The 27,263-nt window shown below is 34.0% G+C and overlaps 1 protein-coding gene across 50 annotated transcripts in view; it reads left to right on the plus strand.

The window, feature by feature from the left end:
- RIMS2 (regulating synaptic membrane exocytosis 2) overlaps positions 1 to 27,263 on the plus strand; it is a 748,462-nt gene that overhangs the window by 405,853 nt on the left and 315,346 nt on the right. For 26 of the 50 annotated variants that reach the window (XM_058443878.1, XM_058443874.1, XM_058443866.1 and 23 more), the window contains 5 exons: positions 1,884 to 1,930; positions 5,117 to 5,229; positions 11,291 to 11,338; positions 14,784 to 14,914; positions 21,311 to 21,482. In XM_058443878.1, coding sequence (XP_058299861.1) covers positions 1,884 to 1,930; positions 5,117 to 5,229; positions 11,291 to 11,338; positions 14,784 to 14,914; positions 21,311 to 21,482 — 511 coding nt within the window. The remainder of the gene's footprint in view (positions 1 to 1,883; positions 1,931 to 5,116; positions 5,230 to 11,290; positions 11,339 to 14,783; positions 14,915 to 21,310; positions 21,483 to 27,263) is intronic. The other 24 variants (XM_058443855.1, XM_058443862.1, XM_032760228.2 and 21 more) reach the window with 1 other exon arrangement.

Raw genomic sequence — 27,263 nt, forward strand, 5'->3', positions numbered from 1 at the left:
GTGTGTGAAGTTGAATACTGTTAAACAATTTGTAATGTGCCATTTAATAATTTCTGATTGCTTTATGGAAATAAATTATTTTGCAGACAATAACTTTTTCTCTTTCCTTACCAAAAGCACCACACCAAAAATAATGATATCTCTTTATCTGATCATATAGATGGTAGAATATACAGTTAATTACAAAAGAAGAAGAAATATTTAGGTGTTTATTCATTTTATTGTAACTCTTTAGAAGGTGGTTATAGGATTTACTAGGGGAATGATACTATAAATCATCTATAGTCTACAAATTTTACATTTTTCAAAATGGAGATTTCAGCATAGGAAAGAAAGGGCCAAAGGACATACAATTCCTAGATGGAGGTAATAGTTTATGGAAAAACATGTAATCTTTTTTAACAAGGTGGACAAACAGACCAAAAATAAGCAAACACCAAAGTACTCTTTGGCTTTGTAATTTATACCTCTGTTTTATAATGCCTATGCATTAAATATAATGCCTATAAATTAAAATTGATGATTTCCAAACATTGGCAATAAATGTTAAGGAGGCAACTGAATTACATTATATGCCAAGGTAAAATATATGCCTATATCAGAGTAAAAGCAACAGAAAAATATTACTGTTGGTGAATTATTACATGCAGTTTTGGGGTAAGAGCATTCTAGGGTGAAGCCTACAGAAATCCTTTGTGTTAGAATGGTAATGTCCAGTTTTAATTCATTTAGGAAATGATGGGCCTGTTATTATTTTTATCTCTTTTTTAAAAATGCTGAAGAAAACAACTTAGGGTGGTAGCTTGGTTTTATTGAAATGTACCTTTTAAAGTATTAAATCTGGCACTTGAAATTGTATTCATTTTTTATTTTGTCTTTTCATAGTTTTGTATTATGGTAAAACTGCAGTGCATAAGATTAGTGTATTGATCAAATATATTTCTTGGTATTAAAGGATCTTCAAGTCATATTTTTGTTTAACATTTTAAAGAATTTATAGTCCTTTATGTAATTTACTGAATGAATGTAACCATTAATATTTACCCCTTGTGTCAAATCTCAAATAAAAAGATACACTTATTTTTGGTGTAAATATAGTTCCAAGGTAATATTGAGATTCCCCATAAGAAACATGTTTGCCTTTTTCTCAATGATGTTACTACATTTTAAAAGTTTCCGGTGGCTCACACCTGTAATCCCAGCACTTTGGGAGGGCAAGGCGGATAGATCGCTTGAAGTCAGGAGTTCAAAACCAGCCTGGCCAACATGGTGAAACCTCGTCTCTGCTAAAATTACAGAAATTAGGCTGAGGCAGGAGAATTGCTTGAACCCAGAAAGTGGAGGTTGCAGTGAGCTGAGATGGCAACACTGCACTCCAGCCTGGTGACAGAGTGAGACTCCATCTTAAAAAAATAAAAATAAATAAAATAAAATGAGTTTCAATCACAATATGAATATCTTACTTTTTATTTTGGTGATATTTTATTTGCACTTTAATGTTACTGATTTCAAACAGCAGGTAAAACCAAAGAGCAGAATAGAATAAAAATGTATCTGTAAAACTTATCTTGTTGCATAAAAATTTTTTATAATGGGTAATTGTGTAGTGAGGCACATAAAAAATAAAGTCTGTTTTTTAAAAGTATGCTATGGATGCATGTAAATTTTAATTCCTTTTAAATAGTTGGAGTTAGCCCAGAATACTTTTATTAGCAATAAGTACTAAGGCTTATTTGTTTCTTATTTATATAATGCCACTATTATACACAGTTTTCTTCATTTAACACTTTCCTATTAATAGGTTGATAATGATAAAAAATATGAGTTGCATTAATTGTTGAAACAGTTTCTTTCTTTCTTTTTTATTTTTATTATCATTTCAGAGATATACCAAGAATACCTGATAGCACACATGCACAGCTGGAGTCTAGTAAGTTTTATTTATTCTAGAAGAAAATATTATTTATAATTGCATTCATCAGAGGTCAGATGAAGAATTTAGCTAGTAATGTGAAGTAAGAAATATGATAACCTTGTTATCAAGTCTGTAAGCATATAAAGATGGAAAATTTAGTATTATTTCATGTCACTGTGGGAAAAAATACAAAAATGTAGAATATTTTAAGTTTTTTTAAAACATGTCTTATTACAGATTTTTAGATAGCATTATTAAGGTATACTATAATAAACTGCACATACTTAAAGTACACATTTAGATAAGTTTTGAAATACATATATACCTGTGAAACCATCATCCCAACAAAAAAATCATGAATATATTCACTACTCCCAAAAATTCACCCCCAAAACTTCCCCTAGTTTTAAAATTTACTATTTGTAACCTCATCTTCATTAAGTGGGGGGAAATGCTTGGAATAAACTAGTGAATAATTACATTTATTCTAATTTATATTTTTGGAAAGTGGGATAACAGTTCTGATTTAACATCAGAGCAGTAGTGGAACAATAAATACAGAAGTTTAATGTCAAATTTATCTATAATTTTAAAAATTGAGTGCTATTTCAAATGTTAAATTAATTTTTTCCAATGAACTAAGTTACTTTATTGATTGAGAGTACAGTAAGGGATACTGGGAGAGAGGAAAAAAAGGATTGCAGTTTGAAATATGTTGATCAGGATAGACCACACTGAGAAGGAAGGATTGAAGAAAACATTTGGAGTGGCTGCGTGGGGGGAAATCTTTCCAGGTACAGGATAGGTGGATGCAATGGCAAGAAAGCCTAAGGTGCATTTAAGGAAATTCAACGAGGCCAGTGTAGCTGAATGGAGTGAGCAAGAGGAAGAATGGTATGAATGAGGATAGAGGAATAATGGGCAAATTGCATAGGCTATATAACCCACTGTAAGGACTTTGACTTTTACTTTCAGGAAAATTGGGAGCTATCTAGGATGGTTTTGAATAGATACTTACTGTTAAAATCTGGCTACTAGATTGCAAATAGATTAAATAGAGTCGAGGGTAAAAGCAAAGAGACTAGTGAGAAGGCTAATCTAGTGGCAAGATAGTGGTGACTTAAACCGTGGTGGTAGCAATGAGGATGGTGAGAAGTGGTCAGATTCTCTATATACCACAATAATTGAGAATGTACTATTAAAATAGATGTTTTTTACTTTCATATTTACAATTACAAGTTTCTTTAAAGTCTTTATCAGAGTAGTCCTTTGAATGCCATAGCTCTATACTTTACAATATGGTCCCATGACTTATTTGATTTAGTATCTTTGACTACATGCTAAATGATTTTATCCAAAATAATATCATGATCACATAAAACTGTAACATAAATAATAAAATTATAATTATTATAAAATGATATTATCATTATCCTTATTGCTCCCATTTTATTTAGTACTTGTAACTGTGCTTGATGTTGTACCTATGCCATCACATTTAATTTTTACAACAATCTTATGGGGTAGGTTAAAATTTTTATCCACCTTTATTACATCTCTCAGATATTGTATGAGCAGCATGGAAACCTTTATCTTATTTTAGCTATTTAAAAAGACCCTAGGCTATAATTCCAAAATCGTTTTTGAGGAGACAGGGGTCCTTTCTCAAATTAGATCCAATCTTTTATTCTTTAAACATTGATTTTTTTCCAGGCCCCTGTCCTTAACCCTCTTTATTCCTGGTTCCTCAATAAATTCTTTTCTTCTTATGGTTGTAATTGCCAGCTGTATGACTTCTAAGTTTACATTATCAAAAGGAGCTATCATTGTCCTTACATGCCTGGATGTTCAAAGAATACATTCTGTCTTCCTGCTACCTGAAGCTTAACAACCTTTATTGTAAAAAACAACAACAATGACAACAACAACGACAAAAAACCCAGCTTATTTCTTAGTAGAAAGGTTTCATTCTTTCTACTTGCTAGTAATGTAAAAGGTATCACCATTACTTCTAATCCCAAGGCTTGCAGTTTCCCCTCATTTCCAATTAGGCATACCACTCTACAGGTTAATTTCCAACACTAGTCTCTACTCTGACATTTGGTCCCATCTGTACTTCCACATACCTGCTTTACATCTCCCATTGGATGTCTCAGAGGTATTGTAGGTTCACTGTGTTCCCAATTAAGTTTTTATACATCCATTCCTTTAAATATAGGTCTTCCTGGCTGAGCGTGGTGGCTCACGCCTGTAATCCCAGCACTCTGGGAGGCCGAGGCGGGCAGATCACGAGGTCAGGAGATCGAGACCATCCTGGCGAACACGGTGAAACCCTGTTTCTACTAAAAAAAAAAAATACAAAAAATTAGCCGGGCGCGGTGGCGGGCGCCTGTAGTCCCAGCTACTTGGGAGGCTGAGGCAGGAGAATGGCGTGAACCCAGGAGGCAGAGCTTGCAGTGAGCCAAGGTCACGCCACCGCATTCCAGCCTGGGTGACAGAATGAGACTCCGTCTCAAAAAAACAAAAAACAAAAAACAAAAAACAAAACAAAACAACAACAACAAAAAAAAAAAACAGGTCTTCCCCAGTGTTCTGAATCCCAATGAATATCAGCAATGTTCTGTCAAGAGAACACGACAGACATACAGGGAATATTCTTGTCTGCAAGAATCAAAATAGTGACAATAAATATTTAACATTTTATTCCTTTTTTTATGCCCCTCACTTCTTTCTGCCAGTTTAATTTGTTATATTCTGCCAGACATCGTTTTAAAAATTTAATAATTTTGGACTTATTTTCTTAATATTTGCAAATGTAGTCTGTCTTGCAGTTGCTTTAATGATTTATGTTTTGATTACTCCTTGTTTCTACTTTTAAATTTTTCTTAATATGTCATCGTAAGATATGAATATCTTAACACTTAACAGATAGTAACTAAGTCCTGAGGTAGAGGCCTGTCTCTACTATAATTGGCACAGAAAATGGTTCACTGTTGGTCTTAAGAGAATCCCTATAGTGCACTTTTGCTTCCAAAAAAACCCTTTAAGAATATTTGGAACGTTGTGTCTAAGAAAATGGTCTATATAATGACATTTTGTGGGCATCAAAAAAATAAGTAATTTAAAAGATATATGGCAAAATTTACTAAATACTTGTGAAGAGCCATTGTTATTATTCGTCATGTGCAATTATCGTTTCAGGTTCTAGCTCCTTTGAATCTCAAAAAATGGATCGTCCTTCTATTTCTGTTACCTCTCCCATGAGTCCTGGAATGTTGAGGGATGTTCCACAGTTCTTATCAGGACAACTTTCAGTATGTAGTCATTACATTTACTCTTCTTTTTGGAATATCAAAGTGTTTTTAAAATACGATGCTCGTTTTTTACAAACCAAGTTATTCCTAGAACATAATTGTGCTTTTAACCTCCCACTTTCTCATTCTTTTAATTTTTGAAATCCAATTTTGATTATTTATCATACTGCTTCATTTATTAAGAGTTAGATTTTCTGGAATTTAATAAAAGTTAGATTTTGTAAAGGTACCTAAACTCTTTTTTATGTTAGTAACTATAACAAAATTCAAGTTCATAATTTTTGCTCTATACCTTAAGATGACTATAAATTGTCATAGATTTTTAAGAGAAATAAAAATGTTGCACTATATAAAGATGGTATTTCAGATAAAAGTAAATATGTATTCTTCACTGCTTTTCAACTTTAGGGATATTTGGTGTCAGTTCACAGTAATCATTGGAGTTGAATATTGCTGTGAAATATAATGATACTTGAGATGTTTTTGTCAATAGACAAAATGAAATAGAGAAATATATAATGGATTGCTAAATACTTCAGATAACTTTGCACATTAAGTGATCCCTGATTTGAACATTTTTAAATAAAACTTAAATGTTCATTTATGCATTTTATATTGTGTTGATATCAGAGGAACTTTACAAATGTTAAGTCTTTACTTTTTATTCATTTGTTCTGTTGTCATTCCCTTATTAAACCATTTTAAAAGTGAAATAATAAATTTATTGTTATATATTAGAAAAATACAGGTTGATATTACCAGTATTGTTGGTGATTATTAAACTTGAAATTTCATGAGTATTAAAAAGCTATTTAGGTTGTCAAAATTCAGACCTTGAATTTTGGATTAAAAAAAAAGTTACAGTGAAAAACTAAATTATTTGAGGCTGATATTTTAAGCCCAAAAAAGATAGCTTTTTGTTAAATTAGCTATGAAATTTCTCCTTTGGTTTTTTTTGGGGGGGGTGGAGAGGAAAGGGTAGTATTTGATTTTTCTGAAGTATTTTCATTAATTAAAAGGAGTTACAGGAAGTATATGCAAAAAGGAAAAAAGTTCATTTGAAGTTATTAAAAAAATCATTAGACATGTCTTTTTTAGAATGATTTTGACCATAAAGGTGGCAATAACAGAAAAGTTATGTAAGGAATATGTGATGCTATTAGGAGATTGTAAATGTTCCACTAAAATAAATTTCTTCCCTTATTATCTTTTTTCCTTTCTATTTCATAAACAGAGTGAACTTTTTCATTTGAGGCCAGTGGTCTTTTTTCAAGTCTACAAAATAAGTAGCATCTTTCTACTTATTCTTACATATATCGACAGCCCATATGTTGTCATTTATAGTTACAAATGTGTATTTTCTTCTACTATACTGTAAAATGCTAATAAATGTTGTTTCTTATTATGGATCCATTTCAATAGTGCATCCTTAAATAATGTTTTTGGGGCTGGATGATCCCAGTCCATAAATAAAACTGTGTGTGTGTGTGTGTGTGTGTCTGTCTGTCTGTGTCTGTGTGTATGTATAGTTTGCTTGAGTTGGTAAAGAAGGAGTGGAAGTTAGATTTCTGTAATAAGTAAGTGTCACTTTGTTGTCTCATTTGAATCCCAAGGTCTTATTACAGATTGGACTAGGAGGAGAGGATGAGAAGCGTAGTTCAGGGATTTAGACAAATTTCAAATTCAACTATTTTCCTTCATGGTTCAAAATTAATATGGTAAAAGGTACATCTGTTAAATATTTGGGGGAAATATAAACTTAAAAGTTTCAATTCTAAATTTATGTATAACGATGTAAAGTTATAGTCTTTAGATTTATAAGTGATTTTGTAATTTAAAATGTGTACTATTTTCTTCTTTTCTTATGACTTGGAAGGAATATGTTCCACTATGATATTAGTAGTAAAACTTTTAGCTGTATGTGTTTTGAAATTGTTCACACATATACCCATACTCCACCCACATATATAAAAAATTTTGATTATAAATATACTGCTATTTATTGTGGGAAATCTGGAAAGTACAGAAAGTTAATAAGACATAAAATCACCTATAATCCTGACACTGAAATATAACCATTCACTACATATAAATTTTTAAACAAAACTAAAAAAAAATACTCTTTTGAATCCTGATTTTTCTCTTAGTAATATTGTGGACTTTTTCCTGTCTTTAAAAATTCCTCTTAAAATTGTTTTAATGGCCATTTTAATACTTCATTGTAACCTAAATCACTATTATAGTGTATCTTGCTTGTTTCTAACTTATATTTTTATGAATAATGATACCATGGAAATCCTTGAATATGAATCTTGAATATTTTTGTTAGGACAAAATTCAATTGTCATGATAACTTTCCAGAAATAAAATTACAATATAAAAGGCAAAGGAAAATTTTAGGATTATTGAAACCTATTTTCAAATTTTTCCTTCAGAAATGATTTTACCTAATTAAACTCCAATCATCTACTTAAGAAATATATGTTAAGTTTTGACCCCCACATCAGGTGTAGTGCTAGTCACTGCGAATGCAATTTTTACTTTCATGTAATTTATAAATTTTATTCTTATATTTTTACATCCAGGAAAACGTAACTAAGATGCTATCTTGTATATAATAGTTCCCTTTATATTTAATCCTGTCTCTATCAGCCTGGAGACAATTTTGGTTTGCTCTAATGATGTAGAGGTTGGAAAAATGTATCTACATATATCAATCCTAAGGAAAACTAGGAAGTCATAAACCAACATTACAATTCCTTTTTCCTTCTTTTCTACCTTTGGACATTTTTGCTTTTGGTTAGTGTTACTTGGGCCCATACTTCACTTACAAAATTATGATACTGCTAATGCCTGAGAACAATGATAATTTTTATAGTATGTGAGCTGACCTTCCTAATAATCTGTCAGTTCATGTCTCAAATAGAAAATATATACATATAATATCATTCTCAAAGGAGGTGATTATAAAAAAAACATGTAATGTAAATTTGTTGTTTACATTTTCATGCTCAAGGCTGTTGATTTTTTTAAATGTATGCAATTTATTTTCTCTCCATGCTTGAATTGTCCTGCTGCTTGTTATTCTAGAGCATAACAGTGAAAATGCCATTAATGTATTTGGTGAAGAAAATCAGCATGAGTTCAGGTTTATGCCACATAGGCTGTATGTTAGCATTTTCACTGACAGTACTCCCTTATTAGGACTCCATTTTTAATATGTGTTCTTCCAGAATTTAGCAGTTTTTTCCTTCAGTGGATTACTTTTGTAGTTCTTAATAGTTTTAATTAGTTTATAGTCTTTGGCTAGTTTTATAATAGGGCATTAAAAGAAAATATAGCTTTCAATTATTTTCAAAGTGAGAAAAGGCTCAGAATTCTCTTTCTGTGGGAACATATTACACAATTGATACTATGGATAATCATATTTTATTTCATTCACTTCATGATCTGTGGTTGATTTACTGTTGCAGTGTTTTTCCAAGTTACTTTTAAAAATATCTTTTGACTCCATTTTAAGTAAATATTAAAATACCATTTTATATGCCCATTTAGAAGGAATACATAATTTAAGGAGAGGTATGTGTCCTTTCTATCTCCCTAGAAACTCCATAGCCTTTTAAAAACTTTCTATAAATGACAGGTTTTTTTGAGCTTTTATCTTTTACATTTCATTGTCATAACTTTGTTATTCTGAAAGTATTGTATGAAAGGAATGTTCTAAAGATAGTAGTGCAATTAATAGTGGAAAGTGACATAAAAAATGCAAAATGAATTGTGGGGTACAAATCAAATTCTTCATTTGTATGAAGCCTGAATTGTTATAGAGATCATCAGGTCTCTCATGCTTACAATAAATGAATTAATAGTAAATAAAAATTACAGTGAGACACATAGTAGTTTGCCATCCCTATCTGAAATATCCATAGAGACAGAAAGCAGTGGTTACTAATGGACAGCAAGATGGAAAAATAGGGAGTGATTACGTAAAGTTCAGAGTGTTCTGGGATGATGAAAATATTTTGAAACTGGAAGGAGGTGGTGATTCCACAGAATTCTGAACACAGTAGTTGCCACTGAATTGTATACTTTAAAATAGTCAGTTGTATGTTTTGTGAATTTTACCTTAATTTAAAAAATATTGTCAACACAAAAATATATTTTTATAGCCATATTTAAAATATAAACTCATGGGTGGAGATTAGGTGTAAATTGCCATAGGTTTCAGAAGGTTGATTTCAGAAGTCTGTGAGATGCATGTATGAGTTCATTTTAGAACATGGAAAAATGTTTGCTTTAAAGGATTAATTGATTTGAAAGTATTATTTCTTTTAAAGTGAATCTTTTATTTTATGACATAATATTTACTTGTAAAAATATTCTGTAACCTTAATATTTTTGGTCGAAAAACAAAACAGGTAGGAGGACAGGGGAAATAAAATGTATTTCTAAAGTACCTTGTTTAGTCCCTTTCTTCAACATGCCAAATTTCTCTATGAATTTCATATATCCCCTCTGTCATTTGCTAAAGCATTATAATAGCCTGTGGTTATGCCGACAGACATCAGTAACACACTCCACATCTGAATATTTCTTTCTTCCTTTGGGAATATTTCCACATAAAAAGGAAGACAGCTTAGATTTGAAACTGCCTTGGTTTTGAAAGAGACAGAGAGAGAGAGAGAGAGAGAGAGAGAGATTGAGAGAGAGAGATGACTCATGATTGAATGACAGTCTGCTTTTAAGTCTGCTTTCCTTTGGGTTTTAGATTTATGTTTTAAATAAACGTGTCTGTTCAATGCCAACTGAATTGAGCAAAAGTACTCCTAGTACTCATTATCTGTTTCCAGTTAGCAGTGGAAAGAGAGAAACCTTTAACTATTTATGATTTTGAAGTAGACAAGAGAGACATCCATAAGAAATGTGAGGAATGGGATGGAATCTTGGTGATAGAAGCAGAATTTAATGCCTTGAAATCCATTCCCAAACCTGATTATGTTCTGATTTAACTGTTGGAATGCCTAATAAAGGCACAACATTCTGATTATTGTGGTGTCTTTTGGAAACTGTTTCAACATGAAAACAAAAGTCAGTAAGAGAAAAGGAATTTGATTTGATTCTGAGAATTTGATTTAGTTATTTAATTAGAACTGGGTTCTATTTTCTGTGTTTACACTATCTTGCTTTTTGTTTGAGTATGGGCAAGTGTGACTAGCCCTTTTCTGTGTTTCCTCATCTACAAATCGTGAGTAGAAGCAACTACCTCATAAGGTTGTTGGAAATACCATGAGGCAATAAACTTACAATAAACTGTCAATAAAGGCTTGGAAAAGTATAACGAACTGTATAAGCAAAAAGAAATAAGATATTGTCATTAATAGGTGTGATTAGCAATAAGCAGTGTTATCTTGAGTGGTACATAATAAATGTCTGATGATGGTGTTTCAATACTAGAACCTGATATGGATTCACCAAGTATGAATCAACTAATTAGTCCAATATATTTCTGCACACTTTTATTTTAATGTGTTTATTCTTTTAAGAAATTCTAAAGCCAACTTGGCTAATAGTTTTTGGACTTTGGGTAGACATACTTTGGAGAAGTCACACAATTACTTCCACAGATGGCTTTTCACTAATAACTCTGTAATACATTTTCAACTAACTTCTTTTTGCACTGTTCTATTTTTTATGTAGTATGTTTAAGGATAAAATATGAAATTTATTGATTCTTGAGTTATGTTTATAATCATTCTTTCAAAGTACATGAGCCCGAATATATTATTTTATATCCAGTCTTAATTCTTGTTATGTAAACTACATTTGAAAAATTGGATTATACAAATTCTAATATTTTGTATAGTTTTTAATGTTTCTTGGCATTGGACAAAATTAATTTATTCATCACACTGAAATACTTAATTTTGATAAATATTGTCATGGAAAAATTGTATTTAAGGGATAGTTGTATGTGTTTGTTTTTACTTTTGGTCTTTTAGTTCCAGCGTGTTGTCCTTTTTGGTTTTGTTTTATTGCTTTTTTCTTTAATTTTGCTTACCAGAGTCAAAGCCTTAGTAGAAGAACAACGCCTTTTGTTCCTAGGGTTCAGGTAAAGGCCTTGTCTGCCTGATAGAAACTAAAGTTGTGTTTAACCCTTATTTGTATGTTTTTGGAAAATGCGTTAGTAGGAAAACTTTTTTTGGTATGTTGCTCCAAACCATATTATTGACTATCAAATCATTTTATTAGCCAGCTTGTAAAATTTTGCATGGGGATTAGAATATTGAATAAAAATTTAAAGAGACAATCTTTGTTAGTGATTTTATATGATAAACTAAATACTAAACCTTATAGATTTCAAAATGGCATTTAATGTAGATTTAATGTAGATTCTACATATATATGACATTTACAGAAATAGCTAATTTTATACTGTTGATATTTTCCTTTATTACACTAAGGTTGCTGTCTCTTTAAATCACTCATTATGTCACTTAATGTCTGTATTCTCTTGCATTTTCCAAGTAATAACTCCTTGAGGAGATTGGCAAATAAATTTGTACCTTATTTAAAATATGAATTTTATGCATATTATATATAAGGTTCAGTTTTTGGAAAGTATTTTAGTTTGAAAGAACAAAATTATAATCCAAATAAAATAAATTGGATTTATTTTGTTAATATTTTGCCATTGTTTTATTTAATTTTATGTAATACTTGGGTACAAGTTGTTTGCCTCTTTTCATTAGGAAACCCTTATATGGTAAAGTAATGGCAATACAGTTTTTTTTTAAGTAGTATTATGCTTTCTTTGCTTTGCTGCATGTTGTTTTTAAAAAATTTGTTGCTTCTGAGTAATACTTATTTTGTTTAAATTTTAAAAATTAAATTATTCTTGTTAATATTATACAATATAAAATATTTACCTATGCTGCTTAGGTCCTACTTAGGAAAATTAAAAATAGTTACATGCTAAAGCTGGAATGAGAAATATTTTAAAACAATTTAAATTATACTAATATTTTTATTAATGAAATTGGGGCTGAACAGGAACTATGTCAGGACCAGAATTGTGATGATATGTTTTGTTATATTTGGGGGAATCAACAGCTATATTTTAAACACTTATTTAAAAAGCACAGATAAGAAATTAAGAATGTTATAAAGTGATGTACCTAATAAAATCTGTTTTGATTATGTGAACTGGATATCTATTAAAAACTTCAATGCAAGTCCTATAATATAAATAAAAATTAGGGCTATATTCAAGTACTCAGTTTAAGGCAGTCTATTAAAAGGTGTAATTTTTGTCAAATAATTAGTAAAGTTAAAACGTGCCTATTTGCTATTTAAATTATTTTAATATTTGCATATTTGTAATTTATACTTTAGTAAACTCTAAAATATTATACCAAAAATATGAAAGCCATATGTTTACTCTGTATGAGAAATTGATAATATTAGTAACTGATAATATTTTGGTTTTCCATGGCATAAGGAAATCTGAAAAGAATACTCTCTATCAGACTTTTGAAATATATATCTCAAATGCTAGTTTTAATGATTTTAAAGGAGAAAAAATATTGCTGGTGGAGATGGTAACAAGTACTTAGTTTAACCCCCGAAAAGGTTCTCATAGAAATCAACAATTTGCTCTAATAATTTTTAGCTTAGTCTCATAATAATTATTATTTGTTTCTTAAATGTAACATTTATTGAAAATAAATTGCAGAATCTTTTTTTTTCCTTCGAGGTGTTTAATATTCACGTCATGACCCTCAGAGAAAGCTTTTTAATGTCTTAGAAAAAACGAAGCCATAAACTCTTTAAAACTGGTGAAAATAGAGAATACCATAGAAATCAGTTGGGTTTTTGTCACACATTTAGAACCATGATACTATCTATAACACCTCTTTGATCTCATATACAACACTCCTGCATTTCTTTCTTTCTTTGTTTTTCACTTATGTCTTTTGCCAGAAGAATAGTCTCCTTTTTGACCATTTTTCTTATCTGTATCTATGTTCTAATATTATTAGACAAGCAAATATTTGAACTGTTTTCCTTTCATATTTTGGAGCCCTTTATCTTCAAGTTGTTAATCTCTTAATCTAAGGCAGTGGTTCTCAAATTTTAATGCACTTGAGGATCACCAGAGGACTTGTTAAAATCCAACTTCCAGGGCCTCATTCTGATTCAGTAGGTGAGAAGTGGGCCCCAGAAATTTGTAACTTTTTAATAAATAAGTGAGATAATACTGACACGGAAAGTTTATTAACCACAATTTGAGAAATACTTGTCTAGGATCTATTTTTGTACCTAGCAGTTACATTAGAAAAATTTCTTGTTGTACAATAGCAAGATTATACCTGCATTAAATGTAAAAACATAAAAATTGGTAACTATAATTTAAACAATTTGGATATTTCTTACTCTTATTCCTATAAAAGAGCTGATTCCATTTGGCAAAAAAAAGATAGAAATAATTTTATATACTTTTTTGGGCTGTCAGTTTACCTTTTCTGACTCAAAAGTTGCTCAGTGTCTCATTCTCTAGGATATGAAGTGAGGGACTCGACAAAGCTATGTTGGAATTGGAACTGAACTGCCAGTGTTTCATGTATAACCAATAGTGATTTTTAACTGTTATTCTCAAGTTCCAAATTTCTGTCCATTTCAGTTTCAACATAGTGGTTAGACATGTGCTGAGTTCTGGGCCAAGTTATGGATCAAAGCCATAATTATCATAGATCCTGACATAGTAGAATCAGACAGCTAGGTGTGCAGGTGTGAGGTATGTGTGTGGGAGGTGATAACTGTTCAATCAAGTGAATTCAGCAGTTGGATATGAAGTTCTCTTCCCTAATTATGGCACAGGGAAATTGTTCTCATTTTCTTATCTCAAATAATAAAATGTACTCTTTTATCCTAAGGATATTATTCATCAGCTTCCCAAAAGAATGAGACTTAATGTCTGAATAAGGAAAAATTTTAAAGATGAATTCATTATCGTTTCAAGTTCAAACTGAAGGAAATCTATTGACTAAAGCTACTAGTAAATCCCTTTTGCCTATCATATTTTAAATGTTTTTAACTGTGAAACAATATAAAACATTTACTTGAAAATTCCCTATGAATGTTATATAAACAGGATACTATCTACTCAATTCATTTTGAGCACTTATTCTGAACTCAGTTCAGTAGGGGAACCAAAATGAACTAGTGATTCTTGCATAAGTAAAGATACAGATCAGTCATTGTATATAAAGTCCTTAATTATGATAATGTAATTATGTGCATGTTAATAAGCAATCACATTAAGATAATAAAAAGCCCACATGCTTGATCAGTCAAACTGAAATGTCTGAATCATTCTTTTATTCATTGAAGTTATTATAGTATATCCTTTTATTTTAAGTAGCCACAATTTACTAAGTAAAGTTAATATTCTGTGCTAATGTTATTGTAAGAGAATGGGGTGAAGATTGGAAAAGTAAACATTGTGTTTGTGTAGCAAATGTTTGAATTGATAAATAAATATTTTTGCTTTTCAGATAAAACTATGGTTTGACAAGGTTGGTCACCAATTAATAGTTACAATTTTGGGAGCAAAAGATCTCCCTTCCAGGGAAGATGGGAGGCCAAGGAATCCTTATGTTAAAATTTACTTTCTTCCAGACAGAAGGTAAGGATATAAAACAAAAATAAATGTTCTGGAAAATAAATGAGAAAATGTTAATAGCAATGGGTATTTCAATTCTGTATCATTTATTGGTATCATACTAGTGAGATATGTGAAGTTTAACATAAACATGATGTTCTTAGGAAACAAAATAGTGACAGTAAATAAGATTTTTTAAAACTTAAATGTATATGTGATTTTGAATATTAATTTTAGGCATGTGTATTTCTTGTATATATTTTCATTATTCAAAATCATTAAAAATTATGCTTCCTAAAATCAAATTTTTAACACAAATTATAGAGTCAAAAAGCTAAAATACTAGAATTTTTAGTCAAAAATACTAGCTTTTTTAGCAAAAAAGTTAAAAATACTACTAAAAAGTACTCATTTCTCTACAATTTCTACCTCCTCTTACCAAGATATTATTTCTCTCTATTCTATAAATTTAACAAGTTATTTTGTATCATCACCTTATATCGTCAAGAAAACTTACCGCAAGTCCCAGAATCACCTTCTTCAAGCATTATTTGTTTTTTGTCTATTCTAATCAATATAAATGGTATCGTTCTACCCTTATTTTTTTTTCTTTTTGTTCTACCCTAATTTGATTGGAGAAATATTTTATCCGAAAACAAATCTAATGACTCTGAATTTCAGGCATATAAAAAATAAATGAGACTATTCAATAGGCATCATGAAAAAAGAAAGAAGGAATAATACCAGTTACCTTTCCCCAATTATCTGTCTGCATCCCTGCCTCCCACGGCAGAGTGCTCTTAAGATCTCGTTATTTTTTCTCAGGTTGAAAGTGGATAGGCACAGATGTGATGTTAAATATGTTTATACGCTTTTGGAATCTCATTGATTTAGTTATTTATTTCAAGTAGAAAGTCATCAAGGTTGAGTTGGGTACCGAAGTGTCACCTGAACAACAATCTCAGCAAAGAAAAGGACAAAAGAATAGACAGTGAACAAAGGCTTTGCGTTTTATTTGATACATATTTTGAAGTCAAAGCTGTATATCAGATTCTTCAGGATATATCAAGATGCCACAACATCAAAAGTTATTAGAAACTATTTATCTTATAAAGTTTGATTAAGAAAGCTGTTTTTAACAATTTAGGTTGTCTTTTGGAGAGAGATACATGTGGAACTATAAGGGAAGAGGTCATCCATAATCATCTATGCTTTTGTGCACATTACTTAAGTTTCTACTCACTCAAAACTTTGAAGAGAAACGTATTTTTAAGATGATTAAAGTCTTGCAAATTACTGAATTTTTTTCGTGACTATTTTTGCTTAGTTTTATTTTTATGTAACCCCTCTTCCTGGATTCTGACCAGATAGAGCTAAAATGGAAGCTCTTCTAGGCTGGGTGCAGTGGCTCATGCCTGTAATCACAGCATCACTTGGGGCGAGGAGTTCAAGACCAGCCTGAGCACCATAATGTGACCCTATCTCTATGGCCGGGTGTGGTGGTTCATGCCTGTAATCCCAGCACTTTGGGAGGCCGAGGCGGGTGGATTACCTGAGGCCAGGAGTTTGGGACCAGTCTGGCCAACATGGTGAAACACTGTCTCTACTAAAAATACAAAAAATTGGCCAGGCACGGTGGCTCATGCCTGTAACCCCAGCACTTTGGGAGGCCAAGGTGGGCAGATCACGAGGTCAGGAGATCGAGACCATCCTGGCTAACAAGGTGAAATCCCGTCTCTACTAAAAAATACAAAAAGTTAGCCAGGTGGCAGGTGCCTATAGTCCCAGCTACTCGGGAGGCTGAGGCAGGAGAATTGCTTTAACCTGGGAGACAGAGGTTGTTGCAGTGGGCCGAGATCATACCACTGCACTCCAGCCTGGGCGACAGAGCGAGACTCTGTCACAACACACACGCACACAAAATTAGCCAGGTGTGGTGGCAGGTGCCTGTAATCCCAGCTACTTGGGAGGCTGAGACCGGAGAATTGCTTTAACCTGCGAGGCAGAAGTTGCAGTGAGCTGAGATTGCATGCGGCATTGCACTGCAGCCTGACGACAGAGCAAGAATCCATCTCAAAAAAAAAAAGAGTGAAAGATGAAATGGAAGCTCTTCTTAACCAGTCCTTTATATTCCGGATGTAGTATTTTTGTATATTTTGTCAACACCAAGGAATGTGAGAGGCATTTGAGTGTTTCCTTCTCAGATTATTTCTCAGCTGAGTTCCTTGTTATTTATCAGGAATTTGAAGATTCTTTAGATAAATTTTATAGCTTACTTTATTGATTAGGTTCTGTCGAGGTTTCATCTGTAATAGTGAAAAGAATTCTCTGCCTAACTCAGAAAGTTACATTATCATCTTAACAATTTTTTATTTGTGGTTGACACAAGTTTTTACACATTAATAAAGGATTGTTTGTGCTTTTGTTATGAATTATTAAATTTTTTTGACAATTTTTTCTGAAAGAAATACTTGAACAAGTAAACAGAAAACAATTGATGCCTTTTTATTGATGAGATTTTTTAGAGGGGCCAGAGAGATTACATAGAAGAAATCTAGTATAAAATTTCAGTTATGCCATGTGAAAATTATTTTCTAGATAATGTACTGTGTACTCTAAAAAATAACTGGGCTTGTTTTATACTCTTTTTTTATATCTTGAAGTTAGTTACTAGTTCAAATATATTTCTTCTTCTAATTTTAAGTAAAAACATCAAGTGTTTGCATGCTGTTACTAAATTACATTTAATGGAAACCAAAGTCCTAGTAACATGAAAATAAATTTTTAAAAAAGGATTAAGTTGGATTTTATTTTTTTTTAAAGTTAACTACCTTCTCAGCAATTTGATGATTCATTAAAAGATTAATTATTTATTTTATTATAATTAGGCTTTTATTTTAAAATGATCTCTATAACATGCTTATTGATCTTAGTGTTTAAATATTTTTAGCACCTTTTCAGTGTTTAACTTATGCAGTATGCTTTGATTCTAAAGGCTTTATTTATACTTCTAGAGAAAGTAAAACTCATTTTTTTTAACTTGCTGAAGATAAGGTTATTTTTCATAGTTCTTTTTGTGAATTGGTGCTTGGGTACTTACTAAATTGCCTTATTAAATTGTAATCATATATGTTAGGTTTATAAGAAACTTCAGACTGTCTGTTCCTCTTCCTGTCCAATATAGAAATCCTGTCTAAAATTTTCATTCTTTATCTGAGAACTTTTTTCTGTCCTTACGAGGAAGTTCATGACTTCCTCTTCTTTTTCCTTTCAGATTTTGATATAAACCATTGTTTTTTGTTTTTGTTTTTTTTTTGTTTGTTTGTTTTGTTTTTTTTTTTTGAGACAGAGTTTCACTCTTTTTGCCCAGGCTGGAGTGCAATGGCGTGATCTTGGCTCACTGCAACCTTCGCCTCCTGGGTTCAAGCAATTCTCCTGCCTCAGCCTCCCTAGTGGCTGGGATTGCAGGTGCCTGCCACCATTCCTGGCTAATTTTTCGTATTTTTGGTAGAGACGAGGTTTCACAGTGTTGGCCAGGATGATCTCGAGCTCTTGACCTCGTGATCCACCCGCCTCGGCCTCCCAAAGTGCTGGGATTACAGGCGTGAGCCACCATCCCCAGCCAGATATAAACCATTCTTGAATTAGATAGCAAGGCTCCAGTTAAATACTTTCATCCTGGCCTTTGTGGAAGGAACTTTATCTTTTGACAGGGTCTCAGAATTCATTCTTTATCAATGAAATATGAGTAGATGTCCCTTCCTTACACCTTATACAAAAATTAATTCAAGATGGATTAAAGACTTACATGTTAGACCTAAAACCATTAAAACCCTACAAGAAAACCTAGGCAATACCATTCAGGACATAGGCGTGGGCAAGGACTTCATGTCTAAAACACCAAAAGCAATGGCAACAAAAGCCAAAATTGACAAATGGGATCTGATTAAACTAAAGAGCTTCTGCACAGCAAAAGAAACTACCATCAGAGTGAACAGGCAACCTACAGAGTGGGAGAAAATTTTTGCAGCCTACTCATCTGACAAAGGGCTAATATCCAGAATCTACAATGAACTCAAACAAATTTAGAAGAAAAAAACAAACAACCCCATCAAAAAGTGGGCAAAGGACATGAACAGACGCTTCTCAAAAGAAGACATTTATGCAGCCAAAAAACACATGCAAAAATGCTCATCATCATTGGCCATCAGAGAAATGCAAATCAAAACCACAATGAGATACCATCTCACACCAGTTAGAATGGCCATCATTAAAAAGTCAGGAAACAACAGGTGCTGGAGAGGATGTGTAGAAATAGGAACACTTTTACACTGTTGGTGGGACTGTAAACTAGTTCAACCATTGTGGAAGTCAGTGTGGCAATTCCTCAGGGATCTAGAACTAGAAATACCATTTGACCCAGCCATCCCATTAATGGGTATATACCCAAAGGACTATAAATCATGCTGCTATAAAGACACATGCACACGTATGTTTATTGCGGCACTATTCACAATAGCAAAGACTTGGAACCAACCCAAATGTCCAACAATGATAGACTGGATTAAGAAAATGTGGCACATATACACCATGGAATACTATGCAGCCATAAAAAATGATGAGTTCATGTCCTTTTTAGGTACATGGATGAAACTGGAAAACATCATTCTCAGTAAACTATCGCAAGGACAAAAAACCAAACACTGCATGTTCTCACTCATAGGTGGGAATTGAACAATGAGAACTCATGGACACAGGAAGGGGAACATCACACTCCTGAGAATGTTGTGGGGTGGGGGGAGAGGGGAGGAACAGCGTTAGGAGATACACCTAATGCTAAATGACGAGTTAATGGGTGCAGCAAAACAACATGGCACATGGATACATATGTAACAAACCTGCACATTGTGCACATGTACCCTAAAACCTAAAGTATAATAATAAAAAATAAAAAAAATTAAAAAAAAGAAAGCAACAGGCAAAAAAAAAAGAAAAGAAAAATAAATATTTGTTAAAGCTATAAATGAAGGGAGGGAGAGAAAGATCATACATCACAGTCCTTGTTTCAGATAAGTTATTCCCATACACATTATCACTTCTTTCCATGTATAGAGATAAAATCTCCTACATGGGTTTGCAATGTCATTTTTCTGCCAATGCCTTCTTGGTTAATAAAGCTACATTGCATGTTATCTTTTCCATGTGTATTAGCAAAATTCATTATTAATTAGTGTATTTAAAGTCATCTTTCTGCCACATTATATATGTGTGCTCTGGAAACATATAATACCTCTTCATCATTCAAGTAAAATCTATATTAAACTTAAAATTCCAATGAGAAGAAGTTGCATTACTTCTCAATTTCAGAGACAGTTCTACCCCTTCTTTGTTCTCTCTCCTCCCTATTTCCCAAAACTCTTGGAACTGCGTTGTGCTGAGATAATTTGTACCAGTTGATACTGTTCTAATTGGAGCTTGTCTGTCATTTTAAATAGTTCTCTTAGGTAGCTTAAATTGTATTTCCTGGAAAATTGTATTCCTATCCAGCCAGTGATCCTGTCTAATAAGCAAGAGTGATGATCTCCAAATAGGTTCGATGTACCCTAGGTGATGTATAGGATAATGTTTCCATGGTCAGGAAGAAATATTTAAATGTTTAAAATTTTTTATTTTATTATTTTTGGTTTCTGTTTTAGTATATTTCCCAATATGGACAATATATTAGTATAACAGTATGGTAACACATGTACAGAGATACACAACGAAAAAGAACATGAAAATCTCTGAGCTGGTAATCCTATTTATTGGGATGGTTATCTTGCATTTTCAACCCACATTATGGTGACTACCTCACATAGAAATAAATTTACAGTGTTTTAAAATACCAGATATATGTCAAATAAATATGAATTTCTTATATTTAAAAAAGTATCTTTATAGAAAATAAATTATCATTGGTCGTTAGCTAGAACTTTATAGATAAGAATTTGTGACTATCACAATTTACTCATCTTTTTGTAACATGACTTCTGTAGTTTAAGTGAATAGTATATGTAATGTTACTGGTTAATTATCATTTAGAAGATTTTCAATAGGGTGATATGTTAAAAAATTATGGAGTTAAGATTCTCAAGTCTGGTTTAATTTAGATTTTGAGAAATATTAAGTTTTCAATAATTTGTCATGGAAAAAATTTAACATTTATTGAAACATTTCTATTATTGTCATACCTATAAAGTGTGATATAGTATACACCTTAAAATTTTCATAATAATTTTAAAGGTTATAACATTTGCAATGTATGATAATTTTATGGTAAAACTTCACCTGACTTGTCTTCTGAGAAATTTTAAATTAAAAAATTTTAGGACAAAACTTATAGTTCTATGTAAGTTCATAATTCGTTGTTTTTTTCCATAGTGATAAAAACAAGAGAAGAACTAAAACAGTAAAGAAAACATTGGAACCCAAATGGAACCAAACATTCATTTATTCTCCAGTCCACCGAAGAGAATTTCGAGAACGAATGCTAGAGATTACCCTTTGGGATCAAGCTCGAGTTCGAGAGGAAGAAAGTGAATTCTTAGGCGAGGTATCTGGAGTTGTTTTAAAGTTTATGCTATTCATGTTATCCTGAATACTTTTATTTATATAACTGTCAGTATAATTTTATATGTAGAATAGGCCGGGCGTGGTGGCTCATGCCTGTAATCTCAGCACTTTGGGAGGCCGAGGCGGGCGGATCACGAGGTCAGGAGATTGAGACCGTCCTGGCTAACATGGTGAAATCCCGTCTCTACTACAGATACAAAAAAAAATTAGCCGGGCATGGTGGAGGGCGCCTGTAGTCCCAGTTACTCGGGAGGCTGAGGCAGGAGAATGGCGTGAGCCCAGGAGGCGGAGGTTGCAGTGAGCCGAGATTGCGCCACTGCCCTCCAGCCTAGGTGACAGAGCGAGACTCTGTCTCAAAAAATAAATAAATAAATAAATAAAAATAAATAAATAAATAATAGATATAGAATATCTGCAAAGGTAGGCACAATTTTTTTAATGGAATGTATTTCAGCTGCTGCTTTGGGACAAAACTTGATAGTATAGAAAACAGTGGTTCTACACATTCTGACAGTTTTTACATGTCAGTTCTTATTTTAGAACTCTCAGTGTTGAATGATAAAAGGTTTGTATTTCACAAATATATTACTTTGTTTTATAGTGATATGTATATATCTTGGTAGTTTACTGAACAGACTGTACCACCAATAAGTCGTTAAACCATTTATTTATTAATTATTTTCAAGCCCTACAATGTAACAGGCACTGTGCTATAGACTGAGCCTTCAAAGGTAAATAAGGAGTGTTACTTCCTTCAAGGAATTTACAATTCATTAGTGATACAGACACATGAATAGCAATTAGAATATAACATGACAATTGATATGAAGAGGAAAATACAATAGGAATACATAATTACTGTGCAGAGGAGGGCAGGTGGTCAAAGGAAGTCTTCACAAAGAGAGAGGAATTTAGCAAATTCAAGGGGAGTGAAATTCCTGCAGAGGAAATGAGAAGACATCAGGGTGAGGAGATCTTGGTCAATTGCATTGAAATTGGAAGGGAATATGGTAAGAAATGAGGTTTGAGGCTTAAACTGAGACCAGGGCATGTCCCTTAATATATAAACAAATCTGGATTTATCTGGTTGATAATAGGAGCCAATGACCAATAACCAATTCTCTCTTTCCCATCTCTATGGAGTCTCACTTTGTCACAGTGGCACAGTCATAGCTCACTGCTGCCTCAAGCTCTTGGGCTCAAGTAATTCTTCTGCCTCAGCTTCCCAAGTAGCTGGGACTACAGGCACCCGCCACCATGCCCAGCTAATTTTGTTTTTTTGTAGGGATGGGGTCTCATCATCTTGCCCAGTCTCATATTTTCTTTAAAAAGAAAATGGTTTGATTGGACTTGAGAAAATTATTTCCAGCTATAATGTGGAGAATGATTGAATAGGGGAAAGATGGGAAGCATTTATCCAGCTATTAGCATGCTAAGTTACTCACTTTGAGCCTTTTTCAGTATGGTTGGTATATTAATTCATTTTCAGGCTGCTGATAAACACATACCCGAGACTGGGAAGAAAAAGGGATTTAATGTACTTACAGTTCACATGGCAGAAGGCAAGGAGGAGCAAGTCACGTCTTACATGGATGGTGGCAGGCAAAGAGAGAGAGAGTCATTGTGCAGGGGAACTCCTCTTTATAAAACCATCAGATCTCGTGAGATTTATTCACTATGAGGAGAACAGCATGAGAAAGACCCACCCCCATAATTTGATTACCTCCCACTGGGTCCTTCCCACAACACATGGGAATTGTGGAAGTTACAATTCAAGAGGAGATTTGGGTGGGGACACAGCCAAACCATGTCATTCCATTCTGTCCCCTCCCCAATCTCATGTCATCACATTTAAAAACCAATCATGCCTTCCCAATAGTCTCCAAAGTCTTAACTCAGAATTAACTCGAAAGTCCAGGTCCAAAGTCCAAAGTCTCATCTGAGACAAAGTAAGTCCTTTCTGCCTATTAGGCTATATAATCAAAAGCAAGTTAGTTACTTCCTAGATACAATGGGGGTACAGGAATTGGGTAAATACAGCCATTCCAAATAGGAGAAATTGCCCAAAACAAAGCCCCATGCAAGTCTGAAATCCAGTGAGCCTGTCAAATCTTAAAGCTCTAAAATAATCTCCTTTGACTCCATGTCTCATGTCCAGGTCACACTGATGCAAGAGATGAGTTCCCATGGTCTTGGGCAGCTCCGCCCCTGTGGCTTTGCAGGGTATAACTCCCCTCCTGGCTGCTTTCATGGGCTGGGTGTTGAGTGTCTGTGGGTTTTCCAGGTGCACAGTGCAAGCTGTAGATGGATCTACCATTCTGGGGACTGGAGGTTGGTGGCCATCTTCTCACAGCTCCACTAGGTGGTGCCCCAGTAGGGACTCTGTATGGGGCTCTGACCCCACATTTCCCTTCTTCACTGCCCTAGCAGAGGTTCTCCATGAGAGCCCCGCCCCTGCAACAAACTTTTACCTGGACATCCAGGCGTTTCCATACATCCTCTGAAATCTAGGCAGAGGTTCCCAAATCTCAATTCTTGACTTCTGTGCACCTGCAGGCTCAACATCATGTGGAAGCTGCCACGGCTTGGGCTTGCACCCTCTGAAGCCATGGCCCAAGCTGTAGCTTGGCTCCTTTTAGTCACAGCTGGAGCAGCTGGGACTCACAACACCAAGTCCCTATACTTGGTGTCACAGCACGGAGACCCTGGGCCCAGCCCACAAAACCATTTCTTCCTCCTAGGCCTCCAGGCCTGTGATGGGAGGGGCTGCCGTGAAGACCTCTGACATGCTCTGGAGACATTTTCCCCATTGTGGATAGGCGATTAACATTTGGCCCCTCATTACTTATGCAAATTTCTGCAGCTGGCTTGAATTTTTCCTCAGAAAATGGGATTTTCTTTTCTACCACATTGTCAGGATACAAGTTTTCCAAACTTTTATGCCCTGCTTCCCTTATAAAACTAAATGCCTTTAACAGAGCCCAAGTCACATCTTGAATGCTTTGCTGCTTCAACATTTGTTCCACCAGATAGCCTAAATCATCTCCCTCAAGTTCAAAGTTCCACAAATCTCTAGGGCAGGGGTAAAGTGCCACCAGTCTCTTTGCTAAAACATAACAAGAATCACCTTTGCTGCAGTTCCCCAAAAATTCCTCATTTCCATATGAGAATACCTCAGCCTGGACTTTATTGTCCATATAGCTATCAGCATTTTGGGCAAAGTCATTCCACAAGTCTCTAGGAAGTTCCAAACTTTCCTACATTTTCCTGTCTTCTTCTGAGCCCTCCAAACTGTTCCAACCCCTGCCCATTACCCAGTTCCAAAGCACTTCCACATTTTCAGGTATTTTTTTAGCAGTGTCTCACTGTACTGGTACCAATTTACTGTATTAGTTCATTTTCATGCTGCTGATAAAGACATTCTTGAGACTGGGAAGAAAAAGAGTTTTAATGGACTTACAGTTCCACATGACTGGGGAGGCCTCACAATCATGGTGGAAGGCAAGGAGGAGCAAGTCATGTCTTACATGGATGGCAGCAGGGAAAGAGAGTGAGAACTTGCGCAGGAGAACTCCTCTTTATAAAACAATCAGATCTTGTGAGATTTACTCATTATGACGAGAGCAGCACAAGAAAGACCCACCTCCATTATTCAATTACCTCCCACTGGGTCTCTCCCATGACACAAGGGTATTGTGGGAGTTAAAATTCAAGATGAGATTTGGGTGGGAACACAACCAAACTATATCAGTTTTTTTTTTTTTCTGAGTAAATTAAATAGTAATCTCATGGGAAAAACAATCTATAGAAATATTGAAGTGAATGTTGTCAGCTAAGGAACCAAAGAGTGGTAAAACTAAAAACCCTTCTGTATTTCCAGCACTTTGGGAGGCCAAAGAGGGCAGATCACCTGAGGTCAGGAGTTTGAGACCTGCCTGACCAATGTGGCAAAACCCTATCTCTACTAAAAATACAAAAATTAGCTGGGCACAGTGGTGGGCTCCTGTAATTCCAACTACTTGGGAATCTGAGGCAAGAGAATTGCTTGAGCCTGGGAGGTGGAGCTTGCAGTGAGCCAAGATCGCGCCACTGCACTCCAGCCTAGGCGACAGTGAGACTCCATCTCAAAAAAAAAAAAAAAAAGCCAAAATCCCTTGTGTGACCTTTGGGAGGAAGGGTCACACAGTTGTTTGGAGCAGAGATTCTGGAGCTAGCTGCTTGAGTTTTATATTCCTGGCACTACCACTTCTTAGCCTTGTGTCTTTGAACAAGTTATTTAACCCATCTGTGCTTCAGTTTCTTCTTCAGCCAAGTAGGAATAATACTAGTATAGAAATCAGGGTTAATATGAGAATTAAATAAGTGTGTTGTATTGTGTGTTTGTAATCCTTTGGAACACAGTACCTATAATTTTGAAAATGACTAGGGAAAATTTAGGAAGAGTGAAATAACTCCAGACATGGTGGCTCACACTGTAATACCAATCCTTTGGGAAGTGGAGACAGGGGGATAGCTTGAGACCAGGAGTCCAAGACCAGCCTGGGTAACATAGCAAGAACCCTATGTCTAAAAATAAATAAAAAAAGAAATTAGCCAGGCATGGTGGTGCATACAGTAGTCTCAGCTACTCAGGAGGCTGAGGTGGGAGAATTGCTTTACCCCAGGAGTTTGAGGCTGCAGTTAGCTATGATTGCACCCCTGCACTCCGCCTGGGTGACATAGCGAGACCCCATCTCAAAAACAAAAAAGAGGCCGGGTGCGGTGGCTCACGCTTGTAATCCCAGCACTTTGGGAGGCCAAGGCGGGCGAATCACGAGGTCTGGAGATCGAGACCACGGTGAAACCCCGTCTCTACTAAAATAGCCGGGCGTGGTGGCAGGCGCCTGTAGTCCCAGTTACTCGGGACTGAGGCAGCAGAATGGCGTGAACCTGGGATGGAGCTTACAGTGAGCCGAGATTGTGCCACTGCACTCCAGCCTGGGTGACAGAGCGAGACTCCGTCTCAAAAAAAAAAAAAAAAAAAAGAAAGAATGAAATATTAACTTGGCTGTATCGCTTCTTTACCTCCCTTAGATAAATAGTAATTTATCTTTATGTGGCAGTTCTTGTAAACACAAAGCACAAACACTGTCACTTGCACAACCTCCTAAAAAAAATAGGCATTCATTTCTACAGACTTATATTTGGGGTAAATTTTAAAAATATTCCTATTATAACATTTATATTATAATGGTTCATATTTAAAATCCATTCTTGTTTTTTTCTTTTCTTGTTTTAAATCTTTAGCAGGATGGTATGATAAATACAGAATTTTAAATAAGACAGACTGATTCAGTTTACACCTCTTTCACTTACAAGCTGGTGTGACCTTAGACAAGTTCTTTTAACCTTTCTTAGCCTTGGTATTTTTGCTTATGAAAATTAAACAATAAGACAAAGCTAGTAATTTTTTAATAATTATGACAGATAATATGGCACGGTTCTTAATACACAGTAGGCACTTCAAATTTGTTTTTCTCTTCCCATTTAAGAGTTCTTGTAAAAGTTAATTTTTTTTAACTTTTAAGTTCAGGGATACATGTGGAAATTTGTTACATGGGTAAACATGTTTCGTGGGGTTTGTTGTGCAGATTATTTCATTACCGAGGTATTAAGCCTAGTACCAATTAGTATTTTTCCTGATACTCTCCCTCCTCCTACCCTCTACCCTCCGATAGGCCCCAGTATGTGTTATTTTCCTCTGTGGGTCCATGTGTTCTCA

Source organism: Hylobates moloch, unplaced genomic scaffold, assembly GCF_009828535.3.
Source record: "Hylobates moloch isolate HMO894 unplaced genomic scaffold, HMol_V3 SCAFFOLD_9, whole genome shotgun sequence".
NCBI lineage: Eukaryota > Metazoa > Chordata > Mammalia > Primates > Hylobatidae > Hylobates > Hylobates moloch.